Below are 24,980 nucleotides of genomic sequence, written 5' to 3' on the forward strand. Positions count from 1 at the left end.
TTAGAAAATGGCTGATTGTTGAGTGGTTTCTTTTTTTTTGGGTAGCAAATAGTAATCTTGTATGTGCAGACAACAAATGTGAAACAATATGATATTAAACCTTAGACAACATATACAATAATAAGATATATAATAACACACCTTTCAAACATATTTTCTTTTTATATTTATTTAAATTTGGAACACATTTTTTTGGGGTAAATATCACTTACCTCCCCTCTTAGCTAGACAAATAGCACTTACACTCCTTCTTAGTTGGATAATATCGCTTACCTCCCATCTTACCTAGTAAATATATCAAACACCTCCCATCTGTTAACTTTCTAAGTTAAATTTAATTTTTACCGTTAAATATTTTTCTAAAACTCCAAACTACCCTTGTTAAAATACTAAATTACCTTCAATTAAAGTAATTATTAAAAATCCAAATTATCTTTAATTATTAAAAGCCCAACATGCCATTCTTTTTTTAAAATTTTTTTATTAAACAATTAAAAAAATACCTACTACTATCAAATAAAATTAAAAATGCAAATAAAAATGAAAGGGTATGTTTATAAAATTAAACACGTACTAATATTTTGATTTTTTTTAATTGTTTGATAATTATTATTTAAAAAAAAAGGGTATGTTGGGATTTTAATAACAAAAGATAATTTGGATTTTAGCTTTGGTTTTTAATAATTATTTTAATTAAGGGTAATTTAGTATTTTAACTATTAGGGTGATTACGGCAATTTAGGGTGTAAAATAAAAAAATATTTTAGCCAATAATAGTTTTGGGTTTTAGAAACATATTTAACGGTAAAAGTTAAATTTAACAAAAAATGTTAACAGAGAGGAGGTGTTTGATATATTTGCTAGGTAAGATGGGAGGTAAGCGATATTATTCAACTAAGAGGGGTGTAAGTGCTATTTGTCTGGCTAAGAGGGGAGGTAAGTGATATTTACCCCTTTTTTTTGAGGGATTTGAAACATTATATTTTACTTGTTTATTATGATACCCAACAAGCAATGATAAAATAGGGTAGAATTAAAGATGAAAATAGAGTAGAATTTCTTGCAACCCAGAATTTCCATCAGAAAATGAAAATATAGTAATTATTTGACTGGAACCATGCATTAACATTAAAAATTAATATTCGATAATCTTCAACCTAATCAAAATATAAGCAAAAAGCTCATGTGAGTATTTACTAGTTTAAATTTTATGTAAAAACTACCTAAGATGTGGTCAAGCTGAGTAAAAACTCGCGTTGAGTACACGCAGAACAACTCCAGATCTGGGTACAAGTGCTTCTGCATCGAGCTTGATAGGTACGCCTATATGGCAGGTCCGAACCTTCTTTGCACTTTCGTTGCTACCATCGCTCCAACTGTAGGAGTTTTGTGTACGCCTTTGAGGCGTTTTGTATGTCCCCATATGCGGGTGTTGTATGTCCGCCCTTGAGGTGTGTTGTATTTCTTTGCTTTTGTAGTTGCTACAGTCTTTGTTCTAAAGGTTCTTTGAGCGTGACCCTTTTTGGGCTTAACCCAACCCTTAGCTTGGATGACCCTGTCTATTACATGTACGATAGTTTGGTCACTTTCCGCTCCTTGGTTCGGTTCAAACTATGTGTGTTCATACAGTTGTTTCTGTATTTTCTTTAGTTCTCCGAATGAAGTGCTGTTTACCCAAAAATAAAAAATAAAAAATAAAAAATAAAAATTCGCGGACTTAATTCCAAAAAATTAGGGGAAAAAATAAACCCAACTCCTACGAGGAGGCATCACCGTTTTAAAATGCACGAGGGATTTTGATGTTAGTTTACAGTTTATTTCCACAAATAGAAAAAACGGGTTTAAACTTTAGATATACATTAGATGTTCAAAGGCAGTTTAGATAAGAAGTTAGGTGTTGAAGGTTTACAATTTAGCAGTCAAAATTTCGGTCCCTCAGTTCTGACCATTCTTTGAAATTCTCTGTTTAGATTCGTTTCCGTTTCTCTTCCCGTCAACGAATGTTTGATCCAAGTTTCTTGTCACTCTCTACTCTTACAAATAAAAAGAAAATCAGAGAGAGAGAGGGAACATAAGAAGTAAAAACATTCTGCAGAGCTCTGTTTTTGGGAAATTCTACAGAGCTCTGTTTTAGGGACATTCTGCGTAGCGCTGTTTTTGGATTTGCTCTCCGTCAATTTGCAGTAACAAATTGTATTTGAAGCTCTCAAACTCATTCAGTCTTTCCATGGATGTGAAGCTCTCAAACTCATTCAGTCTTTCCACTTCTACAACTGTTCCTTCGCCCAACTCCATTTTCCTCACCCGACCTTTGTGGCATTCCCTCAGATTTCTACAATTATGGCAACCCAAAAGACTTGTTCTCTGTGCTCAAGCTTCTTTCTCTTCTGATGCCGGGTTTGCAGAAAAGGGAAAAAAAGAGATCCGCCATTTGCCAAATGCTTGCTCAATGTACCCACAATTCTTTTTAGTGTTCTTTGTCTATTTTGTTGAATTTGATAAGCTTGTGATGTTGGATTTTTTTAATGAATTTCTACTTATCCTTCTCCTGATGCTCAGTGATAACTCCGTTCTTTCTAAATGGGAGGATAAGCTGAAGACGAACAGACTCGATTACTCTGGAGCCGTGACCCTGGATCGTGCAAGAAATTTTTTGATACGTCTTGAAGATACCATAATATTTTGTTTGTTTGAAAGGGCTCAGTATCTTAGTAATGCTGGATCATATGATCCGAAAGCATTCTCCCTGAATGGATTCCAAGGTTCATTGGTTGAGTTCATGGTCAAGCAAACTGAACATCTTCACAAATCGGTAAAAAAATTTGTCTAATTTCCAGAAGAAAAAGATTGACGTTGGTGTCACATTCGTTTTTGTTTCATCTATATTTTTCATTCAACATAGGTTGGCAGATACCAGAGCCCGGATGAGCATCCTTTCTATCCGCAAGTGTCACCAAATGCAAACTTGCCAGCTGATCTGAACTACCCACAGGTAGAAATTATGTTTGGTGTCTTGAGTTTAAACAGTCACTGAACCTGGGATTCTTACGAGCTGTTTTTATAGCCAAATATAGTGATTGATCTTTCTGGGTTTAATTGTGAAACTGAAGTAGTACTCCAAGAACATTTTTAGATTTGGGTCTGGGATTTTTCCGTGAATCAACCATGAATTCATTATTTTCCCAAACAGGCTGTGAATGCGTGTGTGAAGCCCATCAATATAAACCAGAAAATCTGGGACATGTACTTCATCAACCTCATTCCAAAACTGGTTAAAGAAGGTGATGATGGTAACTATGGAGCTACTGTTGCTTGTGACAGTTCTTGTCTACAGGTAAGCAATTCAGGCCCCATCCTTTCATCCATTTGTCAGATTTTATTCCAAACTTGATCCTTAACTAAATATGATTTTAGGCTATCTCAAAGAGAATCCATTTTGGAAACTGTGTAGCAGAGGCAAAATTCCGAGCTTCCCCAAGTACCTATGAGCCTGCTATTAGAGCACAGGTATGCTTCTTGTTCTGCATTTCATCTTCCTGTAATTAATTTTTAAGAAGTTATACCTTTTGCTGAGAGTGGGTTTTGGCTGTTTGGTTTTCAGGACTCAGAAACAATCCTGGCTTTGCTAACAGATGAGAATGTGGAAATTGCAGTCAAGAACAGGGTTGAGAAAAAAACCAGAACATATGGGCAGGAGATCAGACTCAATGGAAAGATTGTTGGAAATGATCCAGTTTACAAAATCCAACCAAATTTAGTTGTGGATCTCTATGGAGACTGGATCATGCCTTTGACTAAGGAAGTTCAAGTACAGTACTTGTTGGCAAGGTTGAGTTGACAATAAAAAAAAAACAAAAAAAAAAAAAAAAAAAAAAAAAAAGATAGTAAGACTTTATTAGTTGTATATAAGAAAGTATGACAGCAAGATAACTTTAGCAATACTGAGTGCTAGCTAGAGGAGACCTAGATAGCAACAGTGTAGAAGATCATTAATATCTTGATCAAAGTGAAAAAGGGAAAGAAAGTATTCTTTATTTTTGCTTTCCTTTCGATTTGTTGGCCTAGCCAATATATCATCATGCTTTTTGGTATTAATTTCACTTTCATATACAAATATGTATGAAGGCTTTGGTCAGTAGTTTTAAAGAGCACCTTTTATATGCTCAATTACCAGTCAAGTATGTAACATAATTCATAAATTTTGCTTAATATACAAGTATCTGAGTATTGTGTCACTTTGACTTGGTGCTTCTATATTTGTTTTGTTTTTTTTTTTTTTTTTTAACAACATTTTCTGTATGGGTAACACAGTTGATGATAAATTTATGTCTCACCTTACAAATATTACCATAAATATTTTCAGTTTTAAGGATTTTTACATCTTAACATTAAAGGGTTTGGCTTAGTTAGCAATGACTATTACCTCACAGTGAAGAAGTTAGAGTTTGACTCTCCATGGTCTTATATATAATAGTCTGTGTATTCCGATATATATGCCAGTGGCAAAGAAGACTCTTTTCCAATATTATATCATGGGCTTCTTTCCTGCCAAGAAAGGAACAAAAGAGCCAATAATTTTGCATGTTTTGTTATGTAAGAATAAAAGCAAGCTAAGATTGCATAAAATAATTAAAAACACCAAACAATAACAATACAAGGTCATGAAACATACCATTTTTTGGATCCATTGGAAACGAAATGCAACAAGAATGGGTTTGTTCTGTACATTTGTAAAATAACTCTAGTTCTAAAGTCATACATTTCTAGCAAAAAAAGTGATCCCAACATATGATACTTTCTCTTAATCATCGCAAAGGGCTGATCAGGTCCATCAGATAATGATCTTTTTGTTCAGAAAAGTTGCTTATTAAATCGGATAAATATCTAGATAAAAATTTATTCGATTAGAGTAAAGTATTAGACCTTTTTTTTTTCTCTAAAAATGGTTGGTAATCAAATTCAGAACCGTTAACCATTAACTGGAAAATCATAAATCATTTTTTTTTCAATGGCAGTCAACAATCAATAATCGAATAGTTTATCGGACATGTGATAAAGTTCCAGATTCGAATTCGGATACTTAATGCAAATTTTCGCTAGATATGGGGTTGAATTTGAATAGTAGTTTTGGTTATCATATTCGGATTCAGAGAATGGTGTATATATCCTAGTCAAATGCAATCCGTTTACAGGTTTAACGAAAACCACATTGCCAGCACATAGAAAGCAATTGCCTGCTTGGTAAGAGATATTTGTTTCATCACATGATGACAATGAGGGGTAAATTACCTTTCAACCACATGGGATTTCGTTGGTAGTCTAATATTGAAAAATGTCAAAATTTCAGGAACACCCCAAGATAGTCGAAAAGTATCAACACCCTAAAACGATGTTAAATTGATAGTCACTCATTTTTCTGCTATAAACACTAGTTGGTTAGAGGAGATGACAAATATACCCTTAGCTATATTTCGATCTTATAATTATAATATAAAATAACAAATGGAGAAAGAAGAACAAACTCATGAAGGTAGACAGAAGATGACACTTACGATTCTATTTTACTAATCCCAACACTGTAAAGCCATAAGGTCCTTTTAGGAATTATGAAATTATATAGTCATGACTTAATAATAGTCGCTGACAAAATGTACTATTTAACAAATGTAAGAGATATTTTGTGACTTATTGTTAATTTGGCATAGTTTTGAAGTATTTGTACTTTTCTCCATTTATCTTAGAGTCTTGGATGAAATTTTCCCTTTTTTCAGTAGAAGTGTGACTTCATAACTGAAGTCACTAACTTGACACGAAAGATGGTTTAAAAAAAAAAAAAAAAAAAAAACTTGACACGAAAGAGAATATCTAGTTATATGACAAGATTATAGCCATTCAATAGGTACAATATCTTTCACGGAAAAAAAGAAGGCGGCACAATATCTGTAAGGGGCATTGACTGCAATTTTATAAGTTTACTTCCACATATGTGAAAGAGTGACGTTTGGATTCATTGTTCCGCAATAGTTGTGCAGCATTGAGCTGCGAATGGTGAGGATCAAAACTTGTGGTCGAGTTTTGATCTCGACCACTTGTTTTGCCCTTGTTTCACTACGCCGATTGTAAGCAAAAAGAAGAAGAAAAAAATGCAAAAAGGTTGAGATTGAATCTCGACCACACTTTGAATCCTGACCGTAGGCAGCTGAATGCCGCACATTAATTACGCAGCACTGAAGCACGACCTGAAAGAATGAACGGAGTGTTTAAACTTCCAAGGTTGTTGGCGCGTTGGATAAGACATTTAGAGAGTTCATGGTTGTATTTAGTAATGAAAAAATTCGTTTCATCTGTTTTACCCAAAAAGGCAAATTTTCATTTCATCTTCACTGTATAAGTTCAATTTTGGTTTCTCCTTCCTCTCACTAAATGTTTGATTCTCAATCTCGACTTATATCCTATTCCTCGTATCTGTTCTCCATCTCAAATCGATGCCGATCACGAATTTGCAGCCCATAAAGCCAGCAACCCTGTCTGCAACTGTTCTTTTGAACAATTCCCTTATTGTCACTGGAGCTCAATTCAATCCCTCTAAATTTAGGCGATGGTCACCCAAAAAACTTGTTCTCTCTGCCCAAGCTTCCTCATCTGGTGTTGGGTATGCCTAAAAAATAAAATCCTCCCTTTATGTGGTTCTAATTTTGTTATTCTTGTTTACCAAATGCTTGCTTTCTGTATCAGCAGTTCTTTCTAGCTTCTCTGTAAATGATTTCTTTATTTGGATATAATGCTTTCTTTGTATAGATTGAAGAAAAAGAGGAGAGTTGATATCAGTGCAAACTTGAGCCTTGACAACGTAAGAAGCTGTTTGATCCGACAAGAAGATACCATAATATTTTGTCTGTTGGAGCGATCTCAGTTTCTTCATAATGCTGGAACATATGATCCGAAAGCATTCTCAGAGAACGGATTCGAAGGTTCAATGGTCGAGTTCTTGATCAAGCAAACTCAAGAGCTCGATGGATTGGTAAACTAAAGCTCCTATTAACACACGGGTTTTGATGTCAGCTTTAGAGCTTTTGACGCACTGATCAAATACCTAACATGTTTGGTTTCAATTTTTTGTTTTTTCATTTTCTTTTTTTTTCTCATGCAACGCTAGGTTAGCAAATATGAAGATCCTTTAGCAATCATACCCAGGCCGGTGTTGTCATCTCAAAGATATCCACAGGTTAAATACCCACTGGTTCTGCTTTGTTTTGGATATGAATCAACCATGACCCAATTGAGATTTCCCTTTGAATTAAATGAAGCATTCGTTTGTTAAAATAATCATGTTTTCCATGCAAACCAGAAAATCTGGGATCTGTATTTCATTGATCTCCTTCCAAAGCTGGTTAAAACAGGTGATGATGGTAATTATGGATCTTCTGCTTTTTGTGACACTTCTTGTCTACAGGTAATTAAGCATTCCAGGCCTTCCTCCCTTTCATCCATTTGATTCTCAGATTTTATCTGAAACTTTTCCCTTAACAATTGCTTGTGTTTCAGGCAATCTCAAAGCGAATCCATTATGGAAACTGTGTAGCAGAGGCAAAATTCAGAGCTTCCCCTAGTGACTATGAACCTGCAATTAGAGAACAAGTATGCTTCCTCTTGGATGTTATGCTTTTCATCTCTCTATCATAAAATTTCAAGAATTTATTTGATTTGCTGAGAATGGGTTTTGAATTTTCAGAACCCAGAAAAAATTTAGGCTTTGTTAACCGATGAGAATATGGAAGTCGCAGTCAAGAGCAGAGTGGAGCGAAAAGCCAGAACGTTTGGGCAGGTGATCAGACTCAATGAAGAGATTCTTGGAGATGATCCAATTTACAAAATCAAACCAAGTTTAGTTGTAGATCTCTATGGAGACTGGATCATGCCTTTGACTAAGGAAGTTCAAGTCAACTACTTGATGGAAAGGTTAGGTTGACTCCTTATGGAAGAAAAAGAAGAAAGAAAAGATTGAGTTTGAATTAGATATCTTATAAGATTGAGAAATTTGAGATGTACATTTATAAATTTAAGAAACTTTGACAGTAATAAGTGCTAGAGGAAAAATAGATAGCTAAGGATGATGATATGATCTTCATTAAGTGGCGCTCGTTGTTGCTTCCACTTTGTAAATCAAGGATTTATTGTATAAATTGTGAGAAGATTACCTCTTCGAGTAGTTTATTTTCAGTAAGTGTTAGAATTAAGGTTTAAAGCACAAAAATGCTTAAAGCATTACTCTATGAATATCTATATTAAACTATTCAAATAGACAATAATAAGATTCAAAGTTAATATTAACTAATCGATCATTAATATTAAAATATAAATTTAAAACTCAAATACTTCAAACCACGGACTGAAATGTCGCCTGGTATTGCTGTGTCGGTGCCGGCGATACAAGCAACATTTCGGTAGAGTTTTTGAGAAAAATCAAATGTGTGGTCAGCCGTGTGGGAGAGAGATGATGTAAAACTTAAAAGTTAAAAGGGGTTAGAGAGAGAAGACGGTGCAGAGTTAACGTGTAGAGAGAGACCTACAGTGGGATTGTGGGAGAGACCGAGAGAGAGATCAGAGAAAAGAGAGCGGGAGAGAGAGAGAGAGAGAGAGAGAGAGAGAGAGAGAGATCTGCAGTGGGATTGTGGGAGAGACCGAGAGAGAGATTAGATCGCAGGGATGAGAGAGAGCACGAGATTAACGGCTTCTTCAGGTCACCGTCTGCCATGGTTTCCGTCCGGCTTCCGTTCTGAAGAGAAAGAGAAAGGAAAGAAATAGAACAGATCACAGGCCATCGCAGAGACTTTTTAACATTATTAGATTAATGTATTTTTTTTCAAATTCTGAATTTGAAGTTTTTTTCAATATTTTGACGATTTGTTGTAGAAAAAATCGTATTAACACCTCGATTTATATCGCCGACACACGATACTGTGCCTCAAACACAAGCCAAGAAAAGCTAATCATTTAACCACCCTCGGGGGAGATAAAGACTCAATTAGGATAAAAGGAGATCAAGTTTTTTTCCCCTTCCTTTTAGAGAGTAACTTATATGAGGTAACTTTTTACATATCTAATTTAAATATTCACTTCTACATTCTTAGTGAGGTAACTTTTTACATATCTAATTTAAATATTTAGCAGCGTCTAAATCCCTAGTCCCAAGAAGATTTAAACTATTGACCTTATGTATGGATGTTGACCGAGTCAACTCCTTAATGTTAAAAAATGGAACTTTTGATTTTAATCCAAATCAATATAGACACCAATTACAAAAATAGTATTCCCATTTTGGATCATTGTGGCTATGAGAGTTAGACAGATCACAATTGCTGGATCCGAGAAAAAAAATCACGAATGCAACACAAAAGATGCCCACGCCACCAGGGGCGGAGCCAGGATTGAACATGGAGGGGGGCCGAATGTATTTGGGCTAATGTGGGACCCACTGTAGGTCCCATCTGATCATAATATATTATTATATTTTAATGTAGAGTCTACATTGAAAATTCGTGAGTGTGAGAGAGAGAAAGGAATAATTTGAGAAAGAGAGAACGAATACCTGATGTGGAGAAGATTTAGGAAAATTTCAAAGTTTGCTAACTACTTCAATATTTTGTGAGATGTGTGAGAAAAAAAAAGAGAAAAAATAGGAATAAAAGAGGAGATTCATGAGAGAACAAATATAAATGAAAATAGGAGAGAATATATAAGGAGAAATTCAAGGATCATGAGTTAGTTTTTAAATAGTTTTTAATTAGAATTTAACATTTTATTCCTTAAAACTAGGGATTTAATGACAGTCATTAGATAGAGATTATGAATGACATTTGTACCTATCATCTTTATCATAAAATTTTAATTTTAATTTTTGGAGGGGCCAAATAGTGGTATTTCACATTTAAAGATAGAGAAATAAGGAAAAAAACAAAGATATTTACAATTTCAAAAAATCCAGGGGGCCATGGCCCCCTCCGGTCCCAACGTGGCTCCGCCACTGCTTGATGGAGAATTTTATCAGGTCAATTTCTCACAAGTAAATAAACTATTCATTTTCCTCTAGATGGAAGTCAGTTACATCGAAAGGTTGATATTAGATTTAAAAAATACAAATTTTTTTAGGTAATCTTTGGATGTGACTCGTAAACACAAAAACGTGTGGGTCCCACAAAAAAAAATTTCAAAAGTTTTTAAGCGTGAGGTCCAAAGTGAGTCTGTTGAAGGTAATATTTAGTAATAACAATTTAAATTCCGTTCCATCTGTTTTACCCAAAAAAAGCAAAATTTTACTTTCACCTTCTCTATATAAATTCATTTTGGTTTCTGCTAACTGCAGTGAATACATGATTCTGTATTCTGTTCTCTGTTTCTGATATCTGCTATCTTAGGCTCTCAAATCGACATCAATTATGGATTCGATACTCTCAAAACCAGTAAATCTTGCCAATTCTGCAACTTTTCTTCGGCGTAACTCCTTCTGTGTCAATGGAGCTCGGTGGAATCGTCTTGGATTTAGGCGATCATGTTCGCCGAGAAAGCTTGTTCTCTCTGTTAAAGCTTCCTCTTATGGTGCCGGGTATGAACAAACCTATAATTCCTCCAATTTTTATGTGGTTATAATTATGATTTTTGTCATTGTTGTTTATCAAATGCTTGTGTTTCTTTATCGATCTGTCATTCCTTTTAGTGTTTCAATCTGCTCATTGAAATGGTAATCTTGTGCTGTTGATTTTGTAATTAATTTCAATATCTCTTTTAAAAATGTTTTCTTTGCACAGATTGGAGGATATGAGCAGAGTGGACACCAGTGAAAAATTGACCCTTGACAGCATAAGGAGTAATTTGATCCGCCTTGAAGATACCATAATATTCTGTCTGTTGGAGAGAGCTCAGTTCTGTTATAATGGTGGAACATATGATCCCAAACTGTTATCCCATAACGGTTTACGAGGTTCATTGGTTGAGTTTGTGGTCAAGGAAACCGAACAGCTTCATGGATTGGTAATCTGGATCTCAAATTGGAACCAACTTTCATTTGAAAAGAGAGAGGGAGATTTTGAACCTTTTTTATTTCTCTTCTTCTTTTCGCTTGAACTGTTAAGTGCACCTTGAGTACTTTTAGGGGTAGTGGGGTTTCATCCCTAGACCGGAAAGGATTTGAATTATGACCTCCTATATGAAAATGTTGGTCTTTTGTCAATTGAGCAAACCCGAGGTTTTGATTTCATATTTTTGTTCATTTGCAATGTAGGTTGGAAGATACAACAGCCCAGATGAGCATCCTTTCTTTCCAGACATTTTACCTGTACCAACGATGTTTCCACCATATCCAAAGGTAAATTTGGGTGTTTATTTTTTACTCTTAGCCCCCAAAAGGAAAAAGAAAAAAAAAGGCTTTCACATATCCTATTGGGCTCTATGAATGCTTTTTATCGGTTTTGGTCCATTTTATTATTATTTTTCCCTTTTTTGGTGGTCATTCGTGTGAAAGGAGAGAAGGCGTGGAGGGATGGAGATTTGAACCGAAGACCTTCTAAACTTACTCTTTCTCTCTCTCTGCATAATAGATTGCCATCATTGTGCCAGAAGCACATCCACAGGCCCATTTTAATCTTGATTTTAGGGTTCAAAAACCTCAATCAATGCCTAACGCAAAGGAAACAATCAGGGCTATGTTGTGCTGGGGCAAGCAGCTAAATGTCCCAACCCTAGCCCATCCCAAATGTAACATAAAACCTACAATATCAACCCTAACACATCCTCAAGGTCAAAAACCTAGCCTAAACCTTATTCAGGCTCAAAGTGTATTGGGGTAGATTCCGACCTTTAGGGTCAATCTCACATCCCTAGTTTTTTCAAGCCAAATATTATGAATTTTGTTGTGTTGGGTCAAGCTGGGCCCCATTTGCAATCAACCCTTTCCCAGTCCAACCATGACCTAGGAGGGTAAAGAGCCTAGAGTAACTTTGTTCAGGCTCAAGGCAAATAAGGAAAGATTTGGATCTTAAAGATCAAACTTGGTTTGTGACCCTCAGATCATGACATGTGACATTTTAGAGATCCATTGTAATCTCAGCATTCCTTACAATCATAGCGTTGAATTTCCAAAACGTTACATCTCACAACGAGCCGTGTAAAAAATACCCATGCAATAACAAGGGTTCATGATCAAACTTACACCCCCACTTTTTCTAGCCAAAAGCTATGAATCATCTATCGAGTTTTGGTTTGAAACTATTACAGACAATAACTGATTTGAATCAAACATTTCCCAATAGAGATTTTCCTTTGAATGAAGCATTCCTTTCTAAACAATTGGGTGACCAAAATAGAATCAAACAGGAGGAAAACGGCAAACAAGAAAACGGAAGAAGGGGGAGGAGGGGGGGCCACAGGCCGGGGGGGGGGGGGGGGGGCGAGGGGGGCGCCGGCGGGGGGGGCCCGGGGGGGGGCGAACAGTGTGATGTTTTATTATCTTGGCTAGATACTTCTGGTTGACCAAGTTTTTTTCTTCTTCTTTTTCAAACAGGTTTTGGGTCCAAATGCAGAAACCATCAATATAAACCGAAAGATCTGGTTTTTGTACTTCAATGACCTCCTCCCAAAAGTGACCAAAGAAGGTGATGATGGTAATTATGGATCTTCTGCTGTTTGTGACTCTAGTTGTCTACAGGTGAACATTTTAGCCTCTACCCTTTTTTCCATTAAATCAGTGCATGGCAGCATCAATTTTTCCTCCTTGGAATATTTCATTCAAAACTCATTCTTTCCAGAATCGACTTAGCTTTTCTTCTAAATTTTGTTTCAGGCACTTTCAAAGCGAATCCATTATGGAAAATTTGTTGCAGAGGCAAAATTCCGAGCTTCACCCAGTGTCTATGTAGCTGCCATTAAAGCACAAGTATGCTTTCCCTTGAATGCTTGGCAATTTTTTTTTTTTTTTGGGTCCATTCTGTTCATTCTGGCGATTTGTTCGGTTTCCAGGACGAAGAAGAATTAATGGCTTTGCTAACCGATACGAATGTAGAAGCCGAGGTCAAATATAGAGTTGAAATAAAATCCAGAGCTTTTGGGCAGGAGATAAGAGTGAAGGGACAGACTCTTGAAGAAGAACCAGTGTACAAGATCAACCCAAGATTAGTTGCAGATCTCTACGAAAAATGGGTCATGCCTTTGACTAAGGAAGTTCAAGTGAAGTACTTACTAAGCAGGTTGAGATGACTGTGACTCTGTACCTTACATTGTAAGATCCCACTTGTAAATTGTAGCTGAGAGTAAATAGTGATTTGGGTCATCTTGCAATGTTCATACTGTGAGATCCCACTTACAGATTGCAACTCAGAAATAAATCAATTGGGTCATCTTCCAAGTTTATGTTAATTTGCAGAGTAATTTTAGACACTAAGTTGGCCACAAGAGAACCACTCCTAAAGAAGATCACTTAAAAGAGGATTTTAACAGAGTGATTCTTGCTATTACAAGGTTGGGGTCCATTTTTCGTTTGGTGGCATGGAACTTAGTTTCGATTTCGCCAGAGGGTGAAATAAAAAATGGAGCAAAACCGACATTTCAACCTTTCTGACGAAATCTTCAAACTTTCTCTGGAAAATCGACGATTTTCCGGCCAAACTTCAAAACTTTTTTTTTCCTTTTTTTTTTTTTTTCTACTGCTCTGTGAGTCTGAGATGGGTAGCAGGCTAACAGCCGCTGCTATTTTTGCCGGAGAAGAAGAAGAAGAAGAAAGAGAGAGAGAAAGAGACATCTGCTCCTTGAGTCTGAGGTGGGTAGCAGCCGTTTTTGCCGGAGAAGAAGAAGAAGAAAGAGAGAAAGGGAAAGAAACCGATCTAAGTAGAGCTGTAGAGGCTAATACCGAACGAACTAAACAAGTTTCTCGCCGCCGAGACGAAATCTCGGCGGCGAACCGAGCGAAACCATCAAAGCATCGTTCCATGTTTGGTAGTGTCTATTGGAGGTTCGTCCTCTCGGTGAGGGGTAGGTCTTGAAAACCCCAGGCTGTAGAGCCCACCTGGTGATGCCCCACTCAGAATATGCCCTTTATTGGCCAGTCAATATTTCGTTATAGCCCTGAGGCTATTTATAACTAGCCAATTAAGAATTCTCCGATGTACTAGTACTATAGTGCATCAAAGATGCAATCATCAATGGCATAGTCTTCTACCCTTGTGCGTAGAGAACCTAATTCGATACCATCTTTACTTGTTTGGAGAATCTTTCCTTTTATTAAGATAGCAGTTTAGTGTGCGTTTTTGGTAAACAATTTTTTAGTGTTTTTGTGCTAAAAGACCGTTCCTTACTTGGAAATGAGTGGTTGATAAATCATTTCTGAAAGTAATTCTAGAACACTATTAGAATAAGTTGGTGTCTGATAATCTCGTTTTAAGGTTTGGTGAGAGCCAATTTTTTCTTTTCGTTTCTGTTCTTTGGTAAAAGCATATTTTTTATGTTTTGCAAAAGGTGTTCTTTAGACCATTTTTTTTGGCAGGTGTGTTCGTAAAAATGTCTAATAGAATAGAAGAACGCCAAAAAATCTTCTTAGAATGTTACCAAACGCCCCCTATTGTTCACGTATCATCCGGAGGACCAGAACCCGGCCGTCATGGACCACCTGAGTAATTAATCTTGTGTAAGGGTAAAATCTATTTGATTAGGAAAGGAACCCTAATTTAAAATAATTAATAACCATTATTGGTTGTAAACTTGAAGTAAATTCAAATAAAATTTAAATACATTAATTCTAAGAAAGTAAATGCTGGTATTGGTCAAGAACGCATCTTACGATTCTTGCCTGACAATGGGCCCATATTCGTAGAGGAGTTTGTGGGTTCCACCATAACAGTTGATCTTGACCGTTGGAATGAAAACTCATATCGCACATTGACCGTTCATCTCAAAATAACTTTTGGGCGCCTTCACTTTCAGATACGCTGTCTTGTTCATCTCAAAAGCCGCGCCAAACCACTTTATGCTCTGGTCTGCACTCTCTGTGGAGCAATTTCAACCGAGAGAAGAGAGAGAGAGGGAGAGAGATTTCAGTAATGGAGAAAGCTCTAACGAAGGTGGGAAGCTTGAAAGCTGGGAGCTTTTGGATTTCCCGTAAAGCCAAGGAGGAGATCTCTAACATTACTGAAGACATATCCGTAAGTAATGAATCTGTTCTTCCTCGTTCTTTCCCTTTTCCACCACTGCCTCGCTTCTCATTTCTTTTCATCTTCTTTTCGATACTTGTCTGTTTATTTTGTTGCATTCTATGTGATTCCTCTCCTACCCTGGACTAAAATCTGTTATCTGATAGTTTTTGCTTTGGTTTCATGCAATACTGTTTGTTCGAACTTCGAAGACTGCCCATTTACTGAGTATCTCTTTATCTTGATTGTCCTGACCTACCTCTGGATTGAACATTAATGGAGTATTTTTCGTAAGAACTAAGTTTGATGGATGGGGAAAGGTCTTCCTTTTCTACTTTATTCGCTTAGAAAGAAAGAGATTTGACTCTTCGCACCGCAGCATCACATCATTTCCGACTACCAAACACTTGATTTTGTTGATCACCCTAACATATGGATCAAAATTCCAATTTTTAGAATAGGAAATTGCTTATTTGACTTATATATTAGTTAGGATCCAACAAAATAAAATTTGTGAGGTTCAACTTTCATTTCTTGCAAGTTGCTATGGAGAATTTTTTGCATTGTTTTTCTCAAGATATTTGATTACTTCGACATTCTGGTTCTCTACCTCTTTCTTTCTTTTTCTTCTTCTCTTTTTTTTTTCTTCTTCTTCTTTTTTTTTTTTTTTTTTTTTCTTCTTCTTCTCTCTCTCTCTCTCTGGAACTAAACATCTGGTTATATATGATGGTAGTTTAGTACTCACCTCAAGCCGGGATATAATCTTGGATACATTTGGTTGCGTTGGTTTTATTTCTTACTTTATTAATTGTATTATTAACTTCTTTTTTAGTTGCTTTTTTCCTATATTGAGTTGGTTTTCATCCTTGCAGTCTATCTCCAATACTGTTGAAGAGAAGGCTAAATGGATTTTCAACAAACTTAAAGGTTTGGACCAAATTTCTTCAACCTGCTTCCTTTGTTAAAATGAATCCTAGGCAATAAAATGCAGTACATCGTCCAGATTAGTCATGTAAAAGTCTCATTAGTACATGCTTCAAATCTTGTATCTTATGGTTTGTATTTGACTTAATGTCACTAGAAAGCCATCCATAATTTGCCAGATCAGTTTCTTGTATTTAACTTAATGTCACTATGCTTCAAATCTTGTTTCTTGTTGTTTGTGATTAACATAGTAGAGAACAAGTTACATAGGTTAAGTGCTACCATAATTATGTAAGAGTTCATTCCAAAATTATCTTCATTTCTTTCTATATGTAACTGAAATGATTTACATTTTCTCTACTAAGGAAATGATAAATTTGTTGTGAGAAATTTAAAAGTTGTTTTTCTAATGGGGATTTGTCCTTCAGAAATGATTCTGAGGTTGTACATATCCCTTTCTTAGTTCTTATAGCATCTGTTTCAGCTTTCACATAACCTGGAGAAACACTTATTCTGAAATGTGAAATCTGATGCTATCAACTTTTTCTTCGAGGTTGTTAATATTCTCACAACTATTTGTGATTGTATTGGATCTTGCCAATAGATTCAGCTGTTCTTTTGAATGTAGAGAAGCATCTAGACCAATCGTTTTGTAGGCTTATAACACCAAATATTCTTCTTCTCCAGCACAGATGCTAGTGACTTCATCTGAACTTGCCATAATTCCTTGAAACTCTTAATCTTAAATCTTAAACCCTTAAAATCATAACCCTATAACCTTATCTCATCCTCCTCAGACAGAGAGTCATCAGAGAGCTTTGCTGGGTTCTTCTTAACAAAATCATTTATAGTGGTGGAACCTTAACATGTTAAAACAAATGCCTTGAATCATAAAACCAGGCAACTGCTTTGTCAAACCTTTGAAGTATAATACATTGATACCTTATTCTTATACAAGTAAGGCGTAAAGCCTGAAAACCCCATAGGGCTAGCTCAGCTGGGAAGGACCAACACTTTACAATTAAGAAGCGTGAGTTCAACTCCCCTGAGGGCATAGTTGTCAAAGCATCTAGGTGATCCACGGCATTGGAGGGGCCTAAATGTAGACTCCAATCTGACAAAGGTGCCAAGATTACAATGCCTTGGGCCCTTAAATGAGTACCCAGTGCACGAGGCTTCTCCCACAACAGTGTCAATTGGGTATCACCATGTATGCACTGTTACCCCATCCCATTGATAGGTTACTTAACAATAAATGGATAATTTAAAACTATGCCTGACACCTAGCATAGAATATCCCTAACATGAATTGGTGTGATAAACCATGAATCCTAAACTGCCACTGTAAAAGGATCGGGAGAGTTGTCAATGCCTGAGATACTGAGGGATATCCAATGCTGTTGCTAATGACTCACTGTTGCTAAATTTATATGTGACATTTGCAATTGCTACAGCTGCTAGGCTTGTCATTTGGTGAAGAAGCAACAATGACTCAGTCACAGTGAGAGGAAGTGGGGAGTTTTTTTTTCTTCTTTTTCCTGGGGGGGGGGGGGGTTGAGCTTGACTTGAGTTTTGATGACAAATGAGTTAAGATATGGATTTACCCCTTCATAACTACAGTACATTAAACTAGAGATTAGGGATAGATCTCATCTTGTGAGATTCAGGGAAAACACATTACATTTTGAACCCAAATTTTGTGGCCTCTGTTAATCAAATTTTACCAATCTTTTGAATGTTTCAGTTGATGAACTCGTAGTGCTGCCGAATAGCAGTGGATGATGGAAAATCGAATTTAAATCCTTTAGTCCCTGCATGAAATGTTTTAGTGTTCCCTTGTATACATCTATTTGTCTTAATGCAATTACTTGTCATAAGCCATGCAAGGTGAGTTGGCAAACAATATTTTATGCCCTACAATGCTTCTTCATGTAAATATCTATCATATATGGATGGTTTTGGGCATTTGTTTATACACATGTTCAGGCATTGCAAACTTATGTCCTGGAAACTAACCATTCTACTTCTTTTCTAAAGGTAAGCCTTCAAAGACCCTGCCAGATCTCCTTCGAGAATACAACCTACCACCTGGACTCTTTCCCCGGAATATTACTTGTTACGAATTTGACGAAACAAAGGCTAAGCTAATTGTGTACCTGCCCTCTACATGTGAGATTAGCAATAAGGACTCCTCCGTTATAAGATATGCTACCTGTGTCAAAGGGGTGTTGACAAGAGGAAAGCTCAGTAGCATTGAAGGAATGAAGACCAAAGTCGTGGTATGGGTTAAGGTCACTAACGTGACTGTTGAGAGCATCAAGTCGGACAAGGTTTGCTTTATGGCTGGGGTGAAGAAATCTAGGCCAAAGGAAGCATATGAGATTCCTCGTGATGCCATTAAAGTGGAAGAGTTTTGAGAACAGAATATCAGATGGTAGCATCATCATTGCCATAATCATGCCTGCCCAATTTTGAAAGGGTCTATTCTGCATTTTGTATGTGCATGACCGTATTCATTAGTTCAATTATATATCATATACATAAACATGAATGTTGGATATCTGTCATTTATGAGGAAGATCAATGGGAAAATTTGTTATGGTTCTCAGTTCTTGTGGCCAATAGTTTTTTGAATGCATTGTACTGTCTAAAATAACTGAAGCTTTTTCCCCGAGGTGGTAAAGGTTTCTGCCTTAGTGGATGAAGCTCTCTGTCCTTGATGAGAATCTGTTGCTGGCTCCCAAGGCATTTCCTCTGACAAACTAAACGAGTAGATCTGCTCCTCTATCCTTTAGATATAGAGCCCACTGCCACATTGTTTTACCAGCTGCATTTGCCACTGTTGCCCTTTGGGGGTTCCTCTGTGCATTTCTGCTGAATCACTCTTGTTATGGATTGTCTTACTGTAGGAAAAATCTATGTTTGTAGCAGCTCTAAAATTGAGATTTATGTTCTCAAAATAGCATTCACTGCAGAGACCATTGATGGTGTCATTTTATGAGAGTGTGCTTCCTTAGTTGCTACTGTCCCTGAATGAGACCTCTACCCTCTGATATGTTCCATTCCATGTGAATAATTGTGTCTAATGGAATCACTAGATGTGGTCTACATTAGTCATTTTTGTTAAATTTAATGGTCTAATTCAGTTAGGGCCTGTTTGGTTACACGAGTTTGGAGATTTCAAATATCTAGAGATTTCAAATCTATGGAGTTATAATTTATAAAATTAGATGTTTGGTTGTGGAATGAAATCTATGGATTCATCCTAAAAAACTATTTGATCGATGTTATTTTTGTGAATGTGTAAATGTATAGCTTTTTTGAAATCTCTGGATTTCACCCCTTACCCATAAATCTACAAATTCACATTTTTAGTATAAAAATGTGAATCTTTAGATTTCATGAATCTAGAGATTTTTACAACCAAAGGGGGTATAATTCTCAGATTCATGAATCTAGATCTTTACACTCTCAGAATTATTAGTATAAGAAATACATGATATAAATAGGGAAACCTAAGAAAATGAGCAACCCATAAATGAGATGGATCACTGTGAGTCCGTCTACCTAGATGGACTTCAGTCTCAGACATTCGTGTGGTCCATTGTGGACCAAACGACATTCTGTACACCTTGTACGAATTAGTTTCCGTTAGGACGGGAAAAAATTCGTTTTTTTCTCCAAAATATTCATGAAAAATCCAAGAAACATAAAAAAAAAATTCATTATTGTGGATTCTCAATTCATATATGTTTTTATGGAAGGAAAATCACAAAGATCCTCCCATTTGTATCCCAATAAAAAATTTAATCAAAGAATTTAGGGTTTTTATTATACTCTAGATTCTCCATTAGATCCAATAAAAGGAACAACAAATAATTGAGAGGAACTAAGAAGTGCGGAAACCTAGTTTTGATACAAATGTTGGTTATCTTATTATTCTATAAATAGATGGGAAATAGATCATTACCTAGATTCACTTATCTCAAATTAGAAAGATTTGCAACGGAGGAAAACTCGAATCCACGTCCTCAGTCCTCATTCCTCTACGAAATTGTTACCGACAAATCCTCCACAATTAAAAAAAAAAAAGAATAAACTCCACCACCCAAATGAGTATAAGAAATATCTGATATAAATAGGAAAACCTATGAAAAATGAGCAGCCCAACAATTAGATACGTTTTGAAAAGTTTTTAAATGGAAAAAATCTGTTCAAAATAAGTATACATGTTGGGGATGTAGCTCAAATGGTAGAGCGCTCGCTTTGCATGCGAGAGGTACAGGGTTCGATCCCCTGCATCTCCATCGATAACACCTGGATCCTCTAGTTTTTCTGGCAAGCAAGCCCCTTCAACATGACTGTGGTGTAGAAATATGTTCGGTAATAGGAACAAATCTTCTGTCGAATTACGCTAGAAGGGCCTTTTGGTAACATCAGGGAAATGAACCCCACCAAAGGAACCCCTGGTCCAGCCTGAGTTAAAATGTCCGGGAGTAAGCACTCTTCAGCCGCAGGGCATTTTGGTAAATTCAGGGTGCTCCATTCCTATAAATTTGCCAAACTAAACACGCTGACGGTGACGTTCTGACAGCGAATGCGAATTCTTCGCGCAGCGTCGTCAGCGAATTGAATCTCAGAGTAGCGAGAGAGCGACTGTGTTGGTTCTTGTGAGGAAGATAGTTGCAGAAATGGAGTCATCAAGAAGAAGATCCGGAATTCTACTGTTGTTCATAATCTTCTTGGCTCTGAACTGCGCTGGTTTGGTTTATAGCGATCGGAGAATCACAGTTGGAGATAACCAGTTTTGGAAGCCCAACGTTAACTACACGAAATGGTCCGAGAAGCAACATTTCTACGTAGGCAACTGGCTCTGTAAGTAATCTGTAAAAACACACGTTCTCTCTCTCGAATCTCTCGAATCTCTAGCGATCTCTTTTCTCAGTAAAGGAATCTGTTCGATCTCCTCTGTTTCTTTTCGTTGTGGTAACTTGTAAGGGATTTCAAGTATCGAATAGTGGTTCAAAGATTAAGAAAATCGAATTACTTAGTTCTTGAAGTAACGAATTTCAAGATTCACGTAATGTGATATGGCGGTTCTGAATTTCCCTGTTTTTAAATTGAATTCCTCCAACTTGTCTCCCTTTATTCCAAGTATTCTCCCCTGCTAAACCCCGTTTTAATTCTTATCAAGAAAAAACCGTTTTAATACTTAAAAAGAAATAAATGTTGATTTTGAACAAATTGAATTTAATAGTTCAATGTAGATTCCTTTTATGCATATTTAGATTCTATAAATGAAAAGTATATGGGGAACAGTGATCTTGTAGTTCATCTTTTGCTTTTATATTGGTGTTCGGCTATCCACAATTCAAATTGATTGATTCTGAATTTCTGATTTGATTTTTCAAATAATTCTCATCAATGCTTTAATTTGAGCTGTCATTTCCTTTTATTTCTGTGATGGAATAATATTGATCTGGTCAATAATTACTTTTCATTTATTATTTCTCTGCGTTTTGGCTGGATAATCTTTTCAGAATATTATCAACTTCAGCTCAACTCGTAAACTCAAAACACTTGATATTGATTGTAGTTGTTGTTGTTGTTTCATCAGACTTCGTATATGAAAAGAACCAATTCAGCGTTCTGGAAGTGAACAAGACTGGTTACGAGCGTTGTTCGATTGAAAACATAATCAGAAATTTCACAGGTGGAGCAGGGAGGGATGTGGTTCAACTCAACGAATCGAGGCCTTATTATTTCATCAGCGGTGGAGGCTATTGTTGGGGCGGCATGAAACTCCCCGTTCTTGTTGAAGATCAACCGGTACCAGCACCAACTCCGACCAAGAACGCCTCGCCACCCTCCAGGTCCCTCTATTGGATTCTTGTTGCCATTGTTGTGGCTTGGACAAGCTCGTTGTTCTTTATATTCTGACAAAGCCATTCTGAATTGGTGGATGAATTGTTTTTAGCGACATGCATGCATTGGGGTTTGTATCAGATTGAAATCCTACTTTGGAAATTAAATACTGAAAATAGCCATAGTTAGTTCATGATAGCATTGTTGTTTATAGTTTTAGTGTATTCTTTGCTTTGGTTCCTCTTTTGAGTTGATCAAAACCATTAGCATAAGAAACAAGGAAGGGGAAACAATCAAACAAGGTGTAATGCTCCATCAATGTATAACACGCTTCAACCGATTAGCATCTCTAGCTAAAACGTCCGCGAAAAGATTCCTAGACCCATAGATATAAAGAAAGCTAACATATCAAAAGTCTGGTACAAGCTTTAAAATTTCAAAAATGAGACTTAAACATTCCAGTCAAGGGAGGTTTTGACATCATAAAGGCCTTAGAATTTCCAGCTTCAAATCTAAGTTGATTTGCACATCCGAGATCCCCAAAGATTTAACCAATGATAAGCCATCCCTAATAGCTTTCAGTTCCATAATTGTTGCCGATTCTCCTTCACTTCCAATACATTGTGTTGCTACAAACAACCTCTACCACCAAATCCAGTTTTAGAGTCCCAAGAGCCATCTATGAACACTTGATAGATGTTATGTGACCAACCATGCTTGCTACTATGACTAGTGGCCTTGGGTCCCTATGAAACGTATTATATCAATGTTCTTGGATTTCGGCACACAAAGCATTAAAAGTAGGAGTCATAGAAAAAAATTTCGAGGAAACTTAGGTGGTGATGCGTCCAAAAATTGTTTCATCATCGGGTTCTTATAAAACAAGGTTAGATGTGGCCCGATTCGATGGTCGAGAGGCCACCTCCGAAGGTTAAATTAATAATTGATCACTACAGAGCTTTGGGTGATTGCAGAGCTTTAATTGAAAACGATAATGGAAGGAAACGATTCAAATACTTCTGCTTCGTGTGATCTTCTAATTTATATATGGTTTACCTCCCAACTTCAACCGTTGGATCAATTCACGATCTTCCTTTGTAGCCTCCCGATTGTAGAGTTTGACCTTTTCTCCTTTGGGTTGGTTGAGGTTTCTATATTGGGCATGATTGTTTATCCCGGATTTAAAGGGATCACGTCTCTTTCTATAACTGTTCAGGTGCCTTCATGCTTACGACTTCTTAACTTGATTCTTAAACCGGTCCTGACAGGGATGATTGAATCGACCGTGGTTTGGTTCGGTTTATTTGTTTTATACTTTTTAAGTAGAAACCCGAGAAATTTTGAAGAAAATTGGGATTATTTAATGCAAGTTTCGATATCAAATTTTAATAGATTTTAAGGAGTATATTGGGGTTGGACTAGTGGACTATGCATTTAAGTTAATTAGAACATAAAGAACATATTGGCTCGTGCATTTGAAGTTGTGTATAACATTCAATATATAATTTCTAAATTCAAAACATCAAATACAAAATAACTGACAATAAAAATGAAATTTCTACAAAAAAAAAGGGGTACAACTCAGTACCAAGAGAAGTGTCTCGATAGATCCATCCCATGAACTGAGTGTGTATTGTGCTTATAACATCATCTCCTTCAACCAACAAACATAGATATCCAAATGCCATGTTATACATATGATTGTCAAGGTAATTGTTAGTAATCAACAATTGTAGCTCTATAAATCTGATCATCAACATGTCTAAGATAACTAGCATAAAAAAAATACACAATTTGGATAGAAAAGTCCTAATAAGGGGTATTGATTATGGTATTTGGAGAAATATGAAAGAAACAAAAGAAATAAAAAAAATTTGGAAAAACTATGAAACTTAAAAAAAAGTCTCAGGTTTTCACAAAATTTTGCAGGTTTTTCTAAATTTTTTTAAATTTCCATGAAATTTCTCAAGTTTTCTTCGAATCTTTTCTTATAAACTAGCTAGTTTAGCTAGTTCAAGTCAAGTTTGGCCCAATTTGACCCAATCTCAAAATTTTAAGGTTTGATGAAATTTTGGTCTAAACTTGGGATTTTTTTTTTTTGTTCTATTTCCCAAAGTTCCGTGTTGAAGTTTCGAAAATGCAAAATTTTGATAGAAATTTAGACAATTTGGACTGTATTGTGTACTGTGTACGATGGTAAGAGTATGCCTTAGTGAGAAATCTATTTCCTTATAAATAATAGAATTCTAAATTTTTTAAATGCACCACATAAAAGAACGCCATATTTGATCTAACTAGTTCACATTTCTCGCCCTAAGATAAGGGATGCTACATACACTAATGGAGAGCCTTTGATAGAGTCAACTTTGAATTAGACTCGCTCAAGACATTACAAAGCACACCCCACCCCTTGAGTTGGAGGCTGTTGTACTTGACATTAGACATTCTTCCTACCTTTTAAACTACAAATTTGTCTGTTGTTAGATTCATCAACCAGACATTGGATCAGATTACCCACCCCCACCCCCACCCCCACCCCCAAAAGAAAAAAAAACTTATAGTGGGTCATCAATTTGACATGAATGACATGAATTAGAGGGTTTTTTACTCATAAAAACAAAAATCAGAAGTGAAATTTCTTGAGAGGAGAATAAAAGTAAATATACAAAAATAGATGAGAGATAAATTTTCGTAATCAAATTCTAATTTGATATTGAATTTACACCCATTTTTTTGGGTGCTTAATTTCTTTTCTGCTGTCAATGCCGTGTCCGGATCAGCTTCCAAATTTGCTCCCTATGTCCTTTTAGACATAAATAAGGAGTATGGTTTATTAATTTTTATTAATTTATAATTTTTATTTAGTGAAAATCCCACCCTATTTATGTGATAAACCGTCACACTAGGTGTGGTGATCCGAATTCGTCAAATATATATTACTCTCGTTATTTTTTTCATTTTCCCCCAACCAAACAAAAAAAATAAAAAAGGTAATGCGCTGACAAGGTTGAGAAAGAA

The 24,980-nt window shown here is 36.1% G+C and overlaps 4 protein-coding genes, 1 non-coding gene and 1 pseudogene across 5 annotated transcripts; all 6 read left to right on the forward strand.

Annotated features, from left to right (window-relative positions):
- The first annotated feature begins 1,818 nt into the window (after positions 1-1,818).
- LOC149020205 (chorismate mutase 1, chloroplastic-like) lies at positions 1,819-4,168 on the forward strand. The gene is made up of 6 exons (XM_089148309.1): positions 1,819-2,451; positions 2,560-2,812; positions 2,903-2,992; positions 3,191-3,334; positions 3,415-3,507; positions 3,602-4,168. Exons 1-6 carry the CDS (start codon positions 2,228-2,230, stop codon positions 3,836-3,838), a joined length of 1,041 nt encoding a protein of 346 aa, XP_089004435.1. The 5' UTR covers positions 1,819-2,227; the 3' UTR covers positions 3,839-4,168.
- Positions 4,169-6,485: 2,317 nt separating this feature from the next.
- Positions 6,486-7,969, forward strand: LOC149020206 (chorismate mutase 1, chloroplastic-like; annotated as a pseudogene).
- A 2,467-nt stretch (positions 7,970-10,436) lies between these two features.
- LOC149020207 (chorismate mutase 1, chloroplastic-like) lies at positions 10,437-13,335 on the forward strand. The gene is made up of 6 exons (XM_089146822.1): positions 10,437-10,603; positions 10,806-11,028; positions 11,279-11,362; positions 12,557-12,700; positions 12,836-12,928; positions 13,012-13,335. The coding sequence occupies exons 1-6, from the start codon at positions 10,437-10,439 to the stop codon at positions 13,246-13,248; spliced, it is 948 nt and encodes a 315-aa protein (XP_089002948.1). The 3' UTR covers positions 13,249-13,335.
- Positions 13,336-14,995: 1,660 nt separating this feature from the next.
- On the forward strand, positions 14,996-19,080 carry LOC149020208 (uncharacterized protein At5g01610-like). The gene is made up of 3 exons (XM_089146882.1): positions 14,996-15,185; positions 16,046-16,100; positions 18,135-19,080. The coding sequence occupies exons 1-3, from the start codon at positions 15,084-15,086 to the stop codon at positions 18,512-18,514; spliced, it is 537 nt and encodes a 178-aa protein (XP_089003008.1). The 5' UTR covers positions 14,996-15,083; the 3' UTR covers positions 18,515-19,080.
- A 1,251-nt stretch (positions 19,081-20,331) lies between these two features.
- TRNAA-UGC (transfer RNA alanine (anticodon UGC)) lies at positions 20,332-20,404 on the forward strand. The gene has a single exon. It is a non-coding gene; the product is annotated as a tRNA-Ala (tRNA).
- A 335-nt stretch (positions 20,405-20,739) lies between these two features.
- Positions 20,740-22,087, forward strand: LOC149020210 (early nodulin-like protein 19). Its single transcript, XM_089146883.1, has 2 exons — positions 20,740-20,972; positions 21,715-22,087. The coding sequence occupies exons 1-2, from the start codon at positions 20,789-20,791 to the stop codon at positions 22,035-22,037; spliced, it is 507 nt and encodes a 168-aa protein (XP_089003009.1). The 5' UTR covers positions 20,740-20,788; the 3' UTR covers positions 22,038-22,087.
- The last annotated feature ends 2,893 nt before the right edge of the window (positions 22,088-24,980 follow it).

Source organism: Hakea prostrata, chromosome 3 (assembly GCF_041222555.1).
Source record: "Hakea prostrata isolate BN-2017 chromosome 3, UWA_Hpros_2, whole genome shotgun sequence".
NCBI lineage: Eukaryota > Viridiplantae > Streptophyta > Magnoliopsida > Proteales > Proteaceae > Hakea > Hakea prostrata.

Excerpts from the sequence above, each read along its gene's own strand:
- LOC149020210 (XM_089146883.1), top strand. The coding sequence starts at position 20,789 with ATGGAGTCATCAAGAAGAAGATCCGGAATTCTACTGTTGTTCATAATC. Across the intron at positions 20,973-21,714 it reads CTACGTAGGCAACTGGCTCT|ACTTCGTATATGAAAAGAAC; the intron begins GTAAGTAATCTG and ends TTGTTTCATCAG.
- LOC149020207 (XM_089146822.1), top strand. The coding sequence starts at position 10,437 with ATGGATTCGATACTCTCAAAACCAGTAAATCTTGCCAATTCTGCAACT. Across the intron at positions 12,701-12,835 it reads GTGACTCTAGTTGTCTACAG|GCACTTTCAAAGCGAATCCA; the intron begins GTGAACATTTTA and ends ATTTTGTTTCAG. Across the intron at positions 12,929-13,011 it reads TAGCTGCCATTAAAGCACAA|GACGAAGAAGAATTAATGGC; the intron begins GTATGCTTTCCC and ends TTCGGTTTCCAG.
- LOC149020208 (XM_089146882.1), top strand. The coding sequence starts at position 15,084 with ATGGAGAAAGCTCTAACGAAGGTGGGAAGCTTGAAAGCTGGGAGCTTT. Across the intron at positions 15,186-16,045 it reads ACATTACTGAAGACATATCC|TCTATCTCCAATACTGTTGA; the intron begins GTAAGTAATGAA and ends TCATCCTTGCAG. Across the intron at positions 16,101-18,134 it reads GATTTTCAACAAACTTAAAG|GTAAGCCTTCAAAGACCCTG; the intron begins GTTTGGACCAAA and ends TCTTTTCTAAAG.
- LOC149020205 (XM_089148309.1), top strand. The coding sequence starts at position 2,228 with ATGGATGTGAAGCTCTCAAACTCATTCAGTCTTTCCACTTCTACAACT. Across the intron at positions 2,993-3,190 it reads CTGATCTGAACTACCCACAG|GCTGTGAATGCGTGTGTGAA; the intron begins GTAGAAATTATG and ends TTTCCCAAACAG. Across the intron at positions 3,508-3,601 it reads AGCCTGCTATTAGAGCACAG|GACTCAGAAACAATCCTGGC; the intron begins GTATGCTTCTTG and ends TTTGGTTTTCAG.